The sequence below is a fragment of the Miscanthus floridulus genome, chromosome 19, assembly GCF_019320115.1.
Source record: "Miscanthus floridulus cultivar M001 chromosome 19, ASM1932011v1, whole genome shotgun sequence".
Classification (NCBI taxonomy): domain Eukaryota; kingdom Viridiplantae; phylum Streptophyta; class Magnoliopsida; order Poales; family Poaceae; genus Miscanthus; species Miscanthus floridulus.
The window spans coordinates 105,245,080-105,261,916 of NC_089598.1; the positions used below are offsets into that span (position 1 = coordinate 105,245,080).

Sequence of the window (16,837 nt, forward strand, 5' to 3'; positions counted from 1 at the left end):
TACTGATGCGTCTTGATTTTGAGTTATAACTTTTTAAAAGGGAGATACTAGCGCCCAGATGTCCGCGCTGGTGTCGCGCGCCCCTCTGTTTCTGCGCCACCTTCATTTTCCGTGCCCGCGTAGCGTGGGTGCGTCGCCCTACCCATGCCATCCGCTTGCACATGGGGACTGCCCGCTTTAGCTCTGCTTTCCCGCGCGCACGTGGGGATTGCTTTCCTGTACATGGGACCGCTTACACCCCCCTTCATATCGAGCACGCGGGGATCGTCTGTGCCAGCAGTTGCAGCCGCCACAGGTGGATCCCATTGCAACATATGCAACACCCGATCTATTTTTGCAACATCCAGATGAAACACTTGCAACATAATAACTGAAACACTTGCAACATACGTCTGAAACACTTGCAATATGCGTCTGAAACACTTGCAAAACGCCTGAAAATACTTAAAAGCCGTTGCAAGCATATGCAACATTCAGATAAAACACTTGCAACATATGTCTGAAACATATGCAAGATCCAGATAAAGCGCTTGCAACATATGTCTGAGAAACAAATGAAACATTTCAGACTCTTGCAACATGCTTGTATAGCCATTGCAACATCTCGATCTACTTTTACAACATCCATGCGAAACATTTGCAACGTACCTCTGAAACATCTCAAACAATTGAAACATACACTTGCAACATGCGCTTTCGCGCAACATCTCCTTGCTGCTTGCCGTACGGAGGGAGCGCAGCTACGCACGCGGCCCCACTGCACCAAGCCACCATGCCGCTACCGTCCAAGGTCATCCACGAGCAGGCCGGCCATCAGCACGGGCGACGCGGAAGACATCTACGCGAGGAGGGGGCGGAGGCGCATCAAGGCACCCAGCACATCACGACGCCATAACAAACAGGAGGGCCACGCGGCTGCGTACACCTGTGTCAGAGGAATTCATCTACTACGCGCCATCGGCGGAGGGCTGTGCCATGAGACGGCGTAGGAAGCGGGCCGAAGAGGCAGCCACATCTGGCACCAAAGCAAGGCGAGGACGACGCAAGGGCCAGGAGGAAGAGGGCGTCCGTGGCAGGAAGGAGGCACGATGGAGAGGGGGGAAGGCGGGCGGCCACGCTCGGGCGCAGTGGAGATGCCGGCCTGCGAGCGCCCGGACATCGGAGGCGACGCGACGGAGCACGATCATGGCGCTGCGGTGATATGCGTGACTGGTTCTGAAAAAACAAGTGGACAAACAGATATGATAAGATGGAGAAACAAGTGGACGAACAGATAGAATAGGATAGGAGGGGGGTCGTTGGGCTCACGGCCCACCAACAGGAGCGTTCAGGAGCGTTCGGATGACAACCTACAGAAAGTAGTACCGTTTTTAAAATGACTAAAATGTAGCAAACGAAGCGCTTCATTTTTCAGGTCAATGGATCTACGTATTTTGCGTGCTCGGTTTGTTTATGCACTGATGATGCTAGTCGGCTATGACAGCTCGATGTACTGAGAAGTCAACTAGTCAAGTTCCATCACTCTCGCACCATTATTCTGCATGCTGTGGTCAAGTGGCACTGCTCTTCAAAGTTTACACCTTTTTCTCCCAAGTCAATTTGAACGTAGTAGCAAGAACTGCAAGCCGGAAAAGCAGAAGAGATTGCAAGTCTGTCACAGCAAAAGGATCGGGTCACAAAAGTAATTTCTGAGACTCAATTTTCAATATGTACAAAACGACTATAGTTCTATATAGTTGTTTACCATATCAGACGACCTATCTAGCACTAAAACTCACCATTCTGGTACTAGGATTCATTTTTCAGCTCACATTTGAAGGTGCCTTCTTCGCCTGAAGCTTGGGCAGTGGCATTCTCAGCTGAAGCATACCCGTGGTCTGAACGATTCCTTCTTTTTTTTTCCTTTTTCTTTTTTTGCAGCAAGACTTCTGCAAAAGCCTTCTCAAGTACAACCTTACAGCATCTCTAGCAGCTCCCTGTCCCAAATCTAACCACCATATTAGGGAGTTGGCTCAAAAATATTGCTCCAACGGCTCCCTCGTCTCATCACCATTAATTGGCGATCACATAAAAAAACACCCAAGTCCCCCTAAATAGAGATTTTTTTATTTTTAACATATTTTTAAACTATTTTTAAAACTGACACTGTTTATTTTTTTTTTCAAAACTAACACTTTTGGACGCGCCTGTTTGCACGGCGCGGCGAAACAACTCTGCCGCGCCATGCATGGCGGCGCGGCAAGGGTGCGTACGTGGCAACGCCCCGTCCCGCTGGTCGCTGACGTGGCAGGCCTTGCCGCGCCACCGATCAGGGCGCGACAGAGCCAAATAGAGGCCCGCGGCCCAGTCCCTTTCCTCCCTCTCTATTTCACTCCACGCCGCACAGCAGCCGCCTCCGTGCCGCCCAGCCCCCGCCGCGGCGCCTCCCAGCCCACACCGCCACGCCATTGCCTCCCGGCTCCCCTACGGTCGGCCGCCAAATTTCCCTCCCTTGCCGGCCCCCTCCATACCTTCCCCGAAGCTCCTCCTCGGCCTTGTCAAGGTAATGAAGCTCCTCCTCGGACTCCACGGTGGATCGAATGATTTGAATGAGTAGTTAGGGTATGGAGGAAAATATGAGTTTGTTAGAACGTTGGATTGAAGGATTATGATTAGGATTGTCAATGTTAAGGTTAATTGGTTAGTTAGAATTATAATTACCATGTATTCTAAGGTCAATTTTTATATGAATTTTGCTTGTTTGAGTTTTCATTTCAACTTTTATATGTGAATCAATATATGGACACACTGTTGATGTACCAAATTTTATTTTTTACCGACCAAAGTATGGTTTTTATATAGTTTTCATGTTTGCATCTAAGATAGAGTTTGCACCAAAGTGTAGGTTATATTTTATTTATTGTAATGCAAATGGTTCTCATTGACATTAATTTGTGATGTTTTAATTTTTGTTTGTTAAATTACAACTGTTTTGTTAGATGCAAGAAATGTATCGGGAGGAGTTTTGGTGAAAACGGGGTTGTCCTCAAGAATTATACCCCGACGCGTCTAGTAAAAATACCTCCGTCCCTCCTGACCTTCCTGTCCCTAACTGTGACTGTGGTTTCCCGGTCGACGTGTTTCCATCGAGACATCCAGACACAACGGTGCGTTGCTTCCACACATATAGTCATTTTAATGTAAGTAATTGTTTCTACTATCTTTTTTTCTTTATTTATGTAAGTAGGCTACTAATATTTTATTGGAATCTTATTGTGTAGGCCCATGAGAGGTGATTTTTCTTTCAGTGGATTGACGGTGCAGACAAGTTTGACCCTAAGTACCTCTTTTTCGATGATTGGTGTAGAAAAAGACATCCACGTGAGCACTTCCAGCGGTGGGTTCCACCTCCCCCTAATCCCCCACCAATGACGGCTAAGGAGAAGCACCTAGCCGTAGTTAGACGACTCGAGGAACCTCCTCTGTGCGAATACGAAGATCGAGCTGTGATAAACTCTGAGAATACGTTGGAGTTTGTGTGTCCGAACAAACACGAAGTAAGTGGAAAGTCTATCTGTTTAAATGTTTATCTCTATATGTGTGCGTGTACTAATATATTCTCTTGTAGCGTTATGGGTTTGCGAAGTGTTATTTCAATGAGTGGCTCTATGGTCCTAAGAATCAATGGTCGGAGCCACCAAAGGCAAAGAAAAAGAAGAAAGAAAGGTTAATTTACAAAGCACCTCCAGTCAAGTGCGAATGTGGTGTTAAATCCAACTACGATCTAGTCCATTCGGAGCTTGGAATAGGCTATTATTGCGGCCATATGGTTGACTATGATGAGGTTGATTATTTTTGTGATAAACATGAAATCGTATTTTGTTTCTTTTGCTAAGACATATATGATATAATTTTTCGTTTGAACAAAGTACTAGGAAATACAGGTGGGAATGTTATGATGGTCAAGCTAAGTTCTTGGATGAACTGAAGGGGAGGTAAGTAATTGCATGGAAGAGGGGATATGGACCTGACCACGTCAACCGATTCGTTAAACATCACAAAAACAAGATGCGTGAGTTTGCTAGACAACGCGGTATTCGTAACCCAATCGATGTTGTGCTTGACAAATAGGGATTGGACAGACGAAGGGCGTTAGAGGAGGAGAGGGCAAGGAAGGAGGCAAATGAGGAGGAAAGAGTACAGATGCAGGTCTTGAACGACCATGTTATTGCATTGTGTGCCAGTGAGTTATTGGAAGCTTTGTTATTTTCATTACCTGCTTTTAAATGTAATATAATCACGTTGCTAACTTGTTGCATTTCATACATGAAGGGATTGGATGTAGCGAGGACCATGCCGCAGAGGTGGCCCGTGCAAGATTTGAGGAAAAGAAGTGCACCCGAGGTTGGTGCCCTTGTCGCGTCGGGGGGCGCGGCGCCCGGGGTCGGGTGGGCGGGAGCGCCGGGCATGGCGCGACAGGGAGCGGTGTGGCGTGGCGGCCACAGGCTCGTCGGACGGGCGCGGCTGCGGCGAGCGAGGGGTGGTGGCGGTGCAGCATGGCGCGTCGGGCGTGGCCGCGCTGGGCGGGACGTGGCGGGCATGGCGCGTTGTGGCGGCGGTGCTGCGGGGCGCGCTGGGCGGGGTGCGGCGTGGTGGTGGCCGAGTGAGAGAGAGAGAAAGTGAAGCGAGGCCGGGTACAAGGGGCTGTCGCGCCGTGATGCGTGGCGCGGCAGGCCCGCCGCGCCATGACGGGTGGCGCATCAGACCTGCTACGTCAGCGGTCGCCGCAGTCGTTGACTGTCCCCTACCGCACCTCCATGCATGACGCGGCAGCATGAATTAGTCACGCCGTGCAAACAGGCACGTTCAAAAGTGTTAGTTTAAAAAAAAAATAAACAATGTCAGTTTTAAAAATAATTTAAAAAATATGTTAAAAATAAAAAAATCCAAATAGAACGGGAGATGCAGCTCCCCAAAACTCACCCGCATCCCAACTACTAGGATGTCCTTCCCATGTCCACGCAGATCTTTTGTCTCCAGCGAGCTGTCGCCTGCGGCCTCCAGATCGCGCTGTAGATGGTGGAGGTGCTCCAGCTCGTATTAGTGTCAGTATTGGCGCCAACGTCGGCGGAGGTTTTCCAGCTCACGTCGGTGGAGGGTGGATGTACTTCAGCGTGCGTTGGCACGGGTGTTCGTATTTTTCTGGATTTATTTGAGGATTTACGGACGCTATGCTTTCAGTGGTAGACGATGTATCCGTCGACAGCGATGCATCAGTGGTGACTTCGTGTTCGTGAATCTCGAGATCTGCCGGCTCAGTCCTTTGGAGGTGCTTATAGGGGTAGACTTTGCGTACGTGTGTTCATAGGGGTGAGTGTGCGTGCATGTTGTGGGCATCTGTGTTGTACTGTGTAATTCTAAAAAAACATGAGTCCTTCCGGACATTGCCTCTTTTTTTTCCTGAAGAAGTAACTTTTTCTCCAACACACAAAAGCAATAAAAAATTTAGAATTTTGCAATTATCACAACTAAGCTTCGTCCAAATATTATTCCATATTTGGGGTCTGCCAATATGCCATTATCAAACGGTAGTTGCATCCTATACTATAAGTCTATAATATTATTTTCTTAGGGCCTGTTTGGTTTCTTAGACTGAATTTTAGTCCCTGTCCCATCGAATATTTGGACGCATGCATGAAGTATTAAATATAGACTAAAAAATAACTAATTACACAGTTTGCGACTAATTTGCGAGACGAATTTTTTAAGCCTAATTAGTCCATGATTTGACAATGCGGTGGTACAGTAAATATGTGCTAATGATGGGTTAATTAGGCTTAATAAATTCGTCTAGTAAATTAGTCTCCATCTGTGTAATTAGTTTTATAATTAACTCATGTTTAGTCCTCCTAATTAGCATCCAAACGTCCGATGTGACATGGACTAAAATTTAGTCCGTGGAACCAAACACCCACTCAGTTTCTAGTTCATTAACTAATTTATCCCTTCTTTTCATATGTGATGAGACCAAAATGCACCATGTCTCTACCATAATCGATCCCCCCTTGCAGGCCCTTAAACAAGCCCCTAAATTAAAATTTAAGAGCTTAGGTAAAAAAAAACACAGGTCCAATAGAGCCCCTACTCAAGCCCCAAAGTAGAAGGCATTCAAATCACTCCTCCTCGGGCGTCGGCCCTCATTTGGGGGGACTCTCGCCACAACCGCTCTCAGTTCGTTGAAGCAGTTTCCCACCCGCCACAAAAGCTTGGTCTGACTTCCTCGCGTGCACCTCCTGGCTGTGATACCACTTTCCGCTGCCCTCTTCCTCTGATGCATGCAACTCTCATCAGCGCATGCAACCATCCATAGTGGGTGCCCCTCCCCGCTGCCCCTCACTCCCTAGTGCTGGTGGCCATCTAAGGGCTGTCATCTCGGCATGGCGTGGCTCTCCACCCTATACCGCCTTTCTCTCAGCGTGGGCGACCTTCCCAGACGTGGTGCAACACTTCTTCCCTCCCGGCGGGCAGTGAGGGGATGTCAGAGTGTAGGAACTAGGGAGTGGAGGCGGGGGATGGAGGCAGAGAGGCATGATTGTTAGGTAGAAGATAGATAGAGAGGAAAGAGGAAACAACAAATAACGAGTGGGTCCAATATGCCAGTGCCTATTAGAGGACCCTGATTTGAGGGCTCCTGCTAGAGTTGCTCTCACCCCCTCTCTCTCGTCTCTTTCTTTAGCCTCGGCGGCAAGCGGATCCCAACATATGAGAGCGTCTTGGTGGTGCGGTAACCAATAACCAGCGGGGAGCTCTTTGGCGGGGGACAAAGAGGGACGACAACATCATCGTCTGCGGTGTGGTGCACATGGAGTGTGTGGAGAGGCACGAGTGTTTTGGGCTTATTACCCTAGAACGTGGAACATGGCCTCATTCGACGTTTTGGAAACTTTGTTTCCAGGAGAGGAATGGGAATATCGTGGAGCATCATTCCAAATGCACTGAGAACACATCCTAGATCAAAGGTACAAAGTGGCTGAATCAAATTGGCAGTCCAGGATGCTGTGCATATTCCTTTTTTTCATCATGTCCCTCTTTCTCATTATGCATTTAGATTCTATGTCATGCTTGTTTGTGTAATTAGTTTATAGACAATAGATGAAAATATAATGATGTACAATGGAACAAGTTCATACTGGTTGCCTCAAAATGCATTATCAAAATAGAACATGTTCGTCGTTTCGATTATACTAGGTACGAGTTCCATCTCCTAAAGGAACAATGCAAATAGGTATACCCATTTGTACCTTGGTTTTTAAAAGTGACGTACCATGTTCACTTTCCATATCCCCATTCCTTGAACCCAACATTTCAGAAACCTGGTTGCTAAGTGCTAAGGTTCATGGCCCTTCTCAGTTTCACCTACACGGACATTGTGCTAGAGAGAATGACATGAAGGAAGGCTCCATGTACGTAGTCTTGCTTATGGTGGTGGGCAGGACTCGATGAGGAGATGTTGAAGCTGATATGTGCTAACAAAATGTGGGAGCACTTCGATGTCGGCTTGGTGAAAACCATCATCACACTCACCAAGGAGGGTGAGCTCAAGTTCAAGGAGAGCTGACCGTGAAGGTCATACAGGCCCCTGCCAGTGGTTGGATCCACAGGTGGTGCAAGGGATGGGCGTCGATGAAGGGTGGGTTTCGGGCTCGCTCTTCCAATGGATTAGGCCAGGGCGAGTGCCCCCATGGCATGGTGGCACACGCTCTCTGTGGTGACGGCAACGGAGAGAGACGAGCGAGAGAACAAGAGTTCGCCAGGGTAGACAGGTGATGGCTCAGAAGGGTGAGAGAGGCAGATCACGCATGATAATGTTTGTGAAAATGATTAAATGTTTTATAAATTTATAAAAGTCATTCTAGAGTCTTTACTACGTTTCATAATTCTATTTTGGCAGAATAATAGTTGCAGCAAAGCCCACATTTCATAACAGTAAACTTCCGATTTAGTTAGAGAGATACATGTCATTATATCAAGAAGAAAAATGATTGACTCGTTCAACTTGGACACTTACTACACTACCACTCCCTTAAAAAGACAACTCAACATTTTCTACAAGAAACCCGACCTTTACCATGGAATTAACCCAACTAAACAACTTCCTGTGACAGAGCAACTAATTAAGAAGGATATTCTTTCGGCCTAGCCAGCCCCCAAAGGCCCATCTCATCAATAACAAACAACAAGTTTTTTGCAATATGGTGAGTCCAAATGTACCTTGCATCGAGAATCATGACAGACCTTGCCTCCTCTGTCCATCTAGCATATCACTTACTCTAGAGACCACCGTCCATCAAAGAAAGCTTTCCTTGCTCTAAGGCTTTTCCCAGTGCACGAGCATGAAGTGTTGCCCCAAATTCCACATCCGCAGATCCCTCCATGTCACGGTAAACTATAGCTCCATAGGGTGTCAGAGTCTCTTGCAGAAGGAGAAACAACTTCATCTGACAAAAGTTGTAGGCGACAATCGGAGAGCACGTTGTGAGTTAGGAAGATACTGTGCAGACCAAGTTTGTAGAGCATCATCGCAGGCATGTGAAGAAAGTAACGAGGGAGAGAGATGTAGAGAAAAGTACCTGAACCAGATCGATCCTAGTATTGTAGTAGGAGGTGGAGTGGAATTTGGAAGTCTGCGTTGAGAGACTAGGAGCCCTAGCCCTTTCGCGCCTATGCGTAATGCTACTTTAGGTTTAAGATTTTATATGTATTGCCTTTATGGTACTCATTCAAGTGTCTTATGTGTAATGCCACACGATATCTCTTTGACGAGTTTACTTTTGTCGGGGCTTGATCATTTATAGAGAATGACTCTGCCGTAAAACCCTAGAAGCGAAATTAATTGTCTGTTTTTTGTCGGGGCTTGATCAATTATAGAGAATGTTGTACTCTGTCGTAAAACCCTAGAAGCAAAATTGTCTATTTTTGTCGGGATTGACATATTTAAAGCTTTAGCATTACCTTGCAAGTCACGACACCCTGAGATGATGCTATCACAAGATCCTATAAGTTAGGTTATATAATGCATGCGGGATATTATGTTGCAAACAACCCGACAACATATTTAATAGTAGTGACGTTATCTTAAGATCCTAAAAGTTAGGTTATGTAATGCGCACAAGGTTTTACATTACGAATAACCCGACAACTTATTTAGGAATGATGACGCCATGGTAAGATCCTATAACAGTTAGGTTATATAGTGCACACAAGATATTACTCTACAAACAACGCGACAATTTTATTTATTTGACAATGATGATAGTATCATAAAACCTAAATAAAAGTGAAAAATGTTTCCTATATCTTCCCCTGTCCCCTAAGTTTAGCATATGCAATTTACTATATGTTTCTTTCATTAGGGTTATGCGTGAGTCTCCATATTCTTCTAAGTTATTGGTATCTGCAAGCCATTGCATTGGCTCACTATTTCTATTGAAGCATAAACCTTTTTTTTAAGAAACAGGAGGGGTTTGAGCCCCTACTGCAGATTTATTAATTAAGAAAATGAAGTTTGTACAACTAAGAGCAGCGGAGATTTATTGAAGCATAAACCTAAGACATGTATTCCTTTCTAGATGTTGCAACCGGTCTCATTCTTCCACATGGCTTGTGTACGTGGTATTCTTCATGACCATTGGGTTGAAGGATTGAAGCTAGCCCAGCCTGATTCACAAGTTGATCTTTATGTTTGCTCTAGTTTCTTTTGTTATGTGTTATAGCGTGGGTGTGCATATCAGTGGGCAATAGTGGTTGTACTCCTAATTCCTAAACCTCATTTAATTTGGTCCCAATAGTGTCTCATGGTGTCACTAGCACTACTAGTACCTAATATGCTTCCTGCCTTTCAATTCTCAGGTCTTTGTGGCACCGTGTTGGTTCTGAACTCTGTACCCTGAAAATCAGAACAGCCAGAACGATCGATCACCTGAGCAGCAAATCGGTGTGAAACTGTGCCTGACAAACTAAAGGCGTGCACTGTATACATCTTCAACACCAACAGGAAATTGCATGGCCTGAGCAGTGAGCACGGAACACTGTCTCAGTTCCTGGTTTTAAACCAATGTCGTTTTATCATAGACACAAATAGCTTGACCTATCCCAAACAGCTATAGCAGCAGCTTATTAGCCGGAGACCTTGTTTTTAACACTACTTCAACAGCAGTGGTTCTTAGGTTTCTTCTGCTGGAGAGCAGATCATATCGTATCATGACAAGAAGATGATATATAGCGCTCGCCGTTGCTTAAAAAGTCATTCATCACTCATCAGGCACATAGAACACCCATCTTAGCTTCAGAATGTATTATTAGGGGAAACGCTTCCATTCTACACCGGGAAGAAACATTGGCAGATCTTACAGCCAACTCATGCACACTCGAAATCGACGAGAAACTAATCAGAATAATACTAGTACTCCATGATATCTGCGCAAATTTCTTTCTAGTGAACGAAACAGACACACACACACACTACGTGAGACTTGAGATCTCTGCTGCCCTCAGCAAGGCATGCACGATCTCCAAGAACCCACCGGCCGCGTCACGGGGACCTGAGGCGGCGGCCGACGATGGCGCGGGTGCGGCGGCGGCCCGAGCCCGACTCCGCCGCCGACGGCTTCTCGTGGTTCACCTCGGAGTTCCACTTGTTGGACGGCCCGGACGGAGGGATGGGGATGAGGACCCGCTTGCTCACCGCCACCGCCGCGGACAACGGTTGCTGAGGATGCTGGCTGATGATTACAGCTTCCCGCGCTGGAGGAGGAGCAGCAGCTGCTGCAGCTCCAATGGCCGGGCCGCCGCCGACGGCTGGCCCTCCACGGCCGTGATCCTGGTCAGCCAGCACCAGGAAGGCCAGGCCGGCGACGAGGACGATCTGGCCAAGCGAGGCCATGAGAGCTAGCAGTGAGCACGCGATCGAGCTGCAGCTAGCCGCGTGCAGGAGACGACGACGACGAATAACCCAGCTAGAGAAGGCAGTGATGAACTGACTGACGACGCGGCTAGGCTTCCAGCAGCGAACCCCTTATAAGGAGGGCGCGGCAGCCATAGCATTTACTCCGATCTTGGATTCTTTCTCCGGGGAGACGATCTGAGATCGAAGGCTCAGCTCCGTCCATCATCTATCGCCACCAGATCGAGCACAGCTGCATGGTCAAATAGGTTTCAGGACAGGACGAAACGTACGGCTGGCAGCCGTTGACTGACGCCATGCAAGGCCGCCATCAAATTTAAGCACTCTCAACTCTCGATCAAGGTCAGCAGTTGAGCACGGGAGATGATCATCTTTACATTGATTGCAGTAGTGACTGGCAGCCGGGGAAGATGTTAGATAGTATTATGCAACAAGAGATGTAGTTGACGACGATGATCATGTGATGTTTGGCTGCTTGCATAAGCATAGCGTATCATCATCAAAATTGACTTGAGTTGGATCATTCATCGTTCATCATTAATTCATGGAGGGTCGAGCGAGGATGGCTGTTGAAAAAGTAGAGATTAATTGTTGGCGATATATAGCATTCAATTGCAACAAACTTGCTGCTTGGCAGCTACTGCATATTTTTCCTTAGCATCTTTTCAAAATATACTGCAAAGGAAACTTTGACCTGCGTAGCATTGAAAACATTTGACATGGTGTAGCTTTGAAAAAACTAACTTTGACCTCAGCAGAAGAAAGAGGTAATCTAAACTAAATAAGTACTAAACTTGAGTTTCTCCGCTACAATCTATAGCTCGTAATGTGGTCCCCTGTTTTAGATATATACATATGTTAGGCCCCGCAACTAACTTTTTTTTTTTTGTGAAGCTGAGCAGTTTTTGTCGGTTTCGTTTCACAAAATAGCTTGAATAAAGGAAAAATAACTAAAATACCTTTTTTATTTTTTTTCTCCTTTTTCTTCTACACGGTCTCCACCCGTCCTTCCCCACGCGAGATACGGGAGATCGGCAAAATAGCACACGCCTGACGCCCCGACAGCCGCGCTCGCCCCGGCTACTCGCGCCTGCAGCGCCCCGGCGGGTCGCGCCCCGGCGGCCGTACTCGCCCGCGTCCCGGTGGCCCGCTCGCGCTGTCTCGGCGCCGGCGCCCGCGCCTCGGACCGGCACGCGCGCTCCGGCGGCCGGTGCACCTCCATCCCACTGCACTGCTCGAGCCCCGGAGGCCGTGCCGCTCGAGCCCACACTACCGGCGAGGGCCGCGCTCGAGACTGGCAAGGCTCGTGCCCGCGGCCAGAGAGGACGGAGCCCGTGCTCTCGACGGGGGCCGCGCCCGCCGGACGACGGCGATGATGGAGCTCGCCATCCCGGTGGCCGATGACGACGGAACCCACGCTCCTGGCAGGGGCCGCGCCTGCCCGCAGCCGGCGATGACGGAACCTGCCCTCCACGGCGGTGCCTCCCGGTCGCGCGCCCCCCAGACGGCGGTCCTCGCGCCCACGACAGTCCCAGCGCAGGGCACAGGCAGTCTTTTCCACCTTTTGGGCCCACTTGTGGGAGAAAAAGTTAGGATAAACTATTTTTTCGCTTCGTTTTAACTCATTCTTTCACGAGAGGAGAGAAAAAATAAGGCAGGTTTAGTCGCCCCTTCTAAATTTTAGTCGTTGTCTCATTAAATATTTGGACACATGTATAGAATATTAAATATAGATTAATTACGAAACTAATTGCATAGTTTGCGACTAATTTACGAGATAAATCTTTTAAGCCTAATTAATCCATGATTTGTTAATGTGGTGCTACAGTAAACATGTGCTAATGACGGTTTAATTAGGCTTAAAAAATTGTCTCGTGGGGTGCTAACGGATTATGTAATTTGTTTTTTTATTAGTATCCGAACACCCCATGCAACATTCTCCTGACACATCTCCTAAATTTTAGTCACTGAATCCAAACACCATCTAACTTCAGCCGTGAAGCTATTTTGAAAATGAGTATTTGAAAAAAAAAAGATCACAGTAGCTCCCGAAGCTGTCGTGAGCTTATGTAGTACATTTGTCATAAAAAATATACTTATTTATTAGACATGTTTGTGTTTGTCTATTTACACAAATAATTATCAGAAAAAGATGAATGATCAAAATATGAGAAAAGTCAATGATGTTGTATGTTAAGGAGCTCTCTGTATTCTAAATTATAAGACGCTTTGATTTTTTTTACATATGTCGCTTATGCTATATATCTAAATATTATATATATTTAAGTACATAGTAAAATGTACGATATATATCTATACAGTCTAAATGTCTTATAATTTAGAACAGTGAGAGTAGCATAAGCTGGTAATCATAGTGCATTGCATCATTCATGAGTCTGAGTATGGTTGTTGAACCAGTGCATTCAATTCAATTGCAGCAAACTCATTTAGTCAGTTACAGCAATTTTTCTAAGGCTTGATTTCCTTGGTCTGGCTATTTTTCTTGGTATCTTTTCAAAATATAAAGGCACCAACATTATTTGACAGTGTGCAGTTTTGAAAACTAACTTTGATGTTTGATCCTAAAAGAAGAAAAGAGAAAAACTAAAATTCAACAGTTTCTCACTTGCAATTTATAGCTCGCAATATAGCCACCATTTTTAAATTTATGTTACCATTGCTCAGACTTTGATTGACAATATTTATTCATTTTCTAAGTTAAATATATTTATAGATCTGTCATAAAGAATATTATGCTTGTATATTTACACATATATATTTTTTAAAAAGATTCATAGTCAAATACATTAAAAAGGTAAAAAACGTTTTTTTTTAATTTTAAAAATGGAGGGAGTATAAACATCCCATAAAGCAGGTCATCATATTGCATTGGATTATTCATTCATGGAGGCCGTTGAACCAGTGGAGATTATTGACGCTGGCATTCAATTGCAACAATATTTGTCTTGGCAGTTACTGCAATTTTCCCAAGACTTGGTTCCTTAGCTTGGCTATTTTCCTTGGTATCTTTCCAAAATATAAGGCGTCATTTGATGACAATGGTTTACTTCCTTAAAACTAGCTTTCATCATAGCTAGCAAAACAAAAGATAAAGTAGACTCTTTAATAGTTTCTTGCCTGCAATCTATGGCTCCTAAATATAATTCCTCTATATTTAAATATATGTTACCATTGACTCTTTGCTCAAACTTTGATCTAGTATTTATTTCATTCCTTAGTTAAGTACCATGCCTTGTATGTTTGTCTATTTGTACAGATATTTTTAGGAAAGACAAATAGTCACACCAATGAAAAAAGTCTTGGTGTCATAAGGGACCAATCTAGGCCAGATGATCACCAATTATACATTTAAAAATAGGGAAATTGTGTTCTTACCCTTGTTCAGGAGTCTAATTGTAATTTTACCCCTGTTTTTGTAACATTGTGATTTTGCCCTCACTTTTATGAAATGAAAGCTCCGTTTACCCCTGTTTTGGATGACCGTTAAATGCACTCAGAAAAAATAAATTAAAAAAAAAATCAAAATATCTAAACACAAAGGTAAAAGACTAAATTGCCCCTTATCTCTTTATTCTCTCTCTCTCTCTCTCTCTCTCTCTCTCTCTCTCTCTCTCTCGCTATTCACTCTTCTCTTCCTGCCGTCCCATTCCCATCTCTCCCTCTCGTCGGCCAGCAGCCTTCAGCTCCCGTCGCATCTCTCTCCCTCTCCCTCGTTGGCCAGCAGCAGGGCACCTGGCGCGTGGGTGCGCGAGCGCGCGCGGGGGCGGGCGGCACGGGGCGCCTTTTGGTGAGTACGCGGCACAGGGGCCAGGCGGCAGGCGGCGACGAGCGCGCAACCCCCCATCCACAGACGACTGGGCCAGCCGTCGCTGCTACTTCGGCCCCTTCGCTGGCGACGAGCATCACCAGGTACGCCCTCCCCTTGGTCTTCTCTTCCTGCTGTGCGAAACCGTGCGCCCAAGCCCTAACATACTATTCGTATTCGGATCTGGAGGGTACGGCACCGTGGTGCTACTGCACTGCCGGTTGCACGACCCGGCGGGTGCGGAGAAGGTTGCATCGGGGAGGAAGAGGGAGAGGAGCAAGAAGACGAGCTGGTGCATGTAGGCAGCTGCCAGTTCACTGTGCTGATTGTCATCTCCGATAGCTCTTTACTTGGGACAGGCAGTAGTAGTGCTTTGATTGCTTGCTTAGCTAGTGATATACGCCTGCAACCTGCCAATTGAAAGCAAAGCTTGTTTAGGCAGTCATGAGAGGACGTGTAGTAAATGGTCAAGAAACTAATCCTGCAAAAAACCATATCTGAATTCTGATTCCCCGAGTTGTTTTTGCTGCTATCTTGACTTGACGACGCGGAGTCGTGCACTGCACTGCAACTGCATTGCAATGCACTGCATGTATGGCCGTGTGAATCACTGAATTGAGAGTACACCTATGCCTGACCGTGGGCACTCTAGCATGCCGCAGCGTGGTTGGGCGGTAGGCGCCCCGAGCGGGCATGCCTCCAGGCGCTACGCCACGCGAGGATAGGAGCAGCGAGCCCGGCGAGATGGATTTATGCGATGTTGGTGAAGAGACTAGGTAAAATTTGGAGCTCATGTGATTTGGTATGTAGGAAAATTAGTATCAATCTGTAGGAAGAATGAGTTTCTGTCTGTAGAGCGATTTAGCTAACTGTGTATTCGGTGATGTGATTTGTAGGCCAAATCACATGGATATGAGCCTTGTTGTTAGAGTTCTGTCATTTTTCAGTTTGCCTGATGGGGGACCAAAATCATGGCAACAGGGTAGAACCTTGCCTACTCAAGTTGTTGACATGCATAGCTTTGACCTACTGCAGCTAGTTAATTTTATAGCTGAGCACTACATGTGGGGTTCAAAACAGTACATAAGTTTGTGGCGTGCATTGGATGAAATTTCTAGAGGACCTTCTATTGAGATTAAAACTGATGAGCAGTTGCTTGAGTGGTTTGAACTCAATAAAGAGAAGTGAAAGGTGTACATTAATGCCCAAATTAATGATTTTGAGGGTCCATTGTAATTTTCACCAACAAAACGTAGGTGCCACCCTTCTGTAAGGAATAGAGTGCCCACCAATGAGACAAACACTGCTGAGAGAGCCACATCCACAAACAAAAAAGAGAGAGCCACCAAAAAAGAGAGAGCCACCAAATCCAAAGCAAAAGGCGCACATCATGATGAGGGTGTAGGAGTTGATGAGGAGGGCATATATTCTGACACTGATTCACTTGTGGCAGCAAGTGATAGCAGCTATGATAGTGACTTGGTTGCATCCTCTGATTCTTGTGATGATTGCTCTGACCCTGAGTTTAATCCCGATGAACCAGTTGTTGATGATGATGATGAATATGACCCTCCACCCTTCTCATATGATGTTGATAATCCATGTATTGATGTAAATGTGGTGTTTCCAGACGTGGATCAGTGCAAATCTGTAGTTACACATCATGCCATCTTGAATGATCATGCTTTTGATATTGTGAAAAAGGACAAGAGTAGATTTAGAGCCATATGCAAGAGAGCAAATCAGGGTTGCAACTGGAAGTTTTTTTGCATCTACAAGTAAAAAGTACATTGGCTGCAAGGTGATTTCAAATTTTTTGTAACATTCAGCATCAAGTACATTGGCTGCAAGGTGACAAAAAACATGTAGTCGTAGGGCTTGGCAAGTAACTGGACAGCCCTGCACCCATGCTTTAGCTTTCATTTCTAAGATTAGTAGAGAGGTACGAATGGATGACTTTGTGCATGAATACTTCTCTGTTGATCGGTTAAAAAAGGCATATGCATGTTCTTTCAATCCAATGACATCCAAGGATAATTGGCCACATGTTGATTTGGGCTATAAAATCA

The 16,837-nt window shown here is 45.9% G+C and overlaps 1 protein-coding gene and 1 pseudogene across 1 annotated transcript; one reads left to right on the forward strand and one right to left on the reverse strand.

Annotated features, from left to right (window-relative positions):
• Positions 1 to 10,570: 10,570 nt before the first annotated feature.
• LOC136528374 (uncharacterized) lies at positions 10,571 to 10,921 on the reverse strand. The gene has a single exon (XM_066521333.1). The coding sequence runs from the start codon at positions 10,919 to 10,921 to the stop codon at positions 10,571 to 10,573; it is 351 nt and encodes a 116-aa protein (XP_066377430.1).
• A 4,658-nt stretch (positions 10,922 to 15,579) lies between these two features.
• On the forward strand, positions 15,580 to 16,550 carry LOC136526543 (uncharacterized; annotated as a pseudogene).
• Positions 16,551 to 16,837: the final 287 nt, after the last annotated feature.

Excerpts from the sequence above, each read along its gene's own strand:
- LOC136528374 (XM_066521333.1), bottom strand. The coding sequence starts at position 10,921 with ATGGCCTCGCTTGGCCAGATCGTCCTCGTCGCCGGCCTGGCCTTCCTG.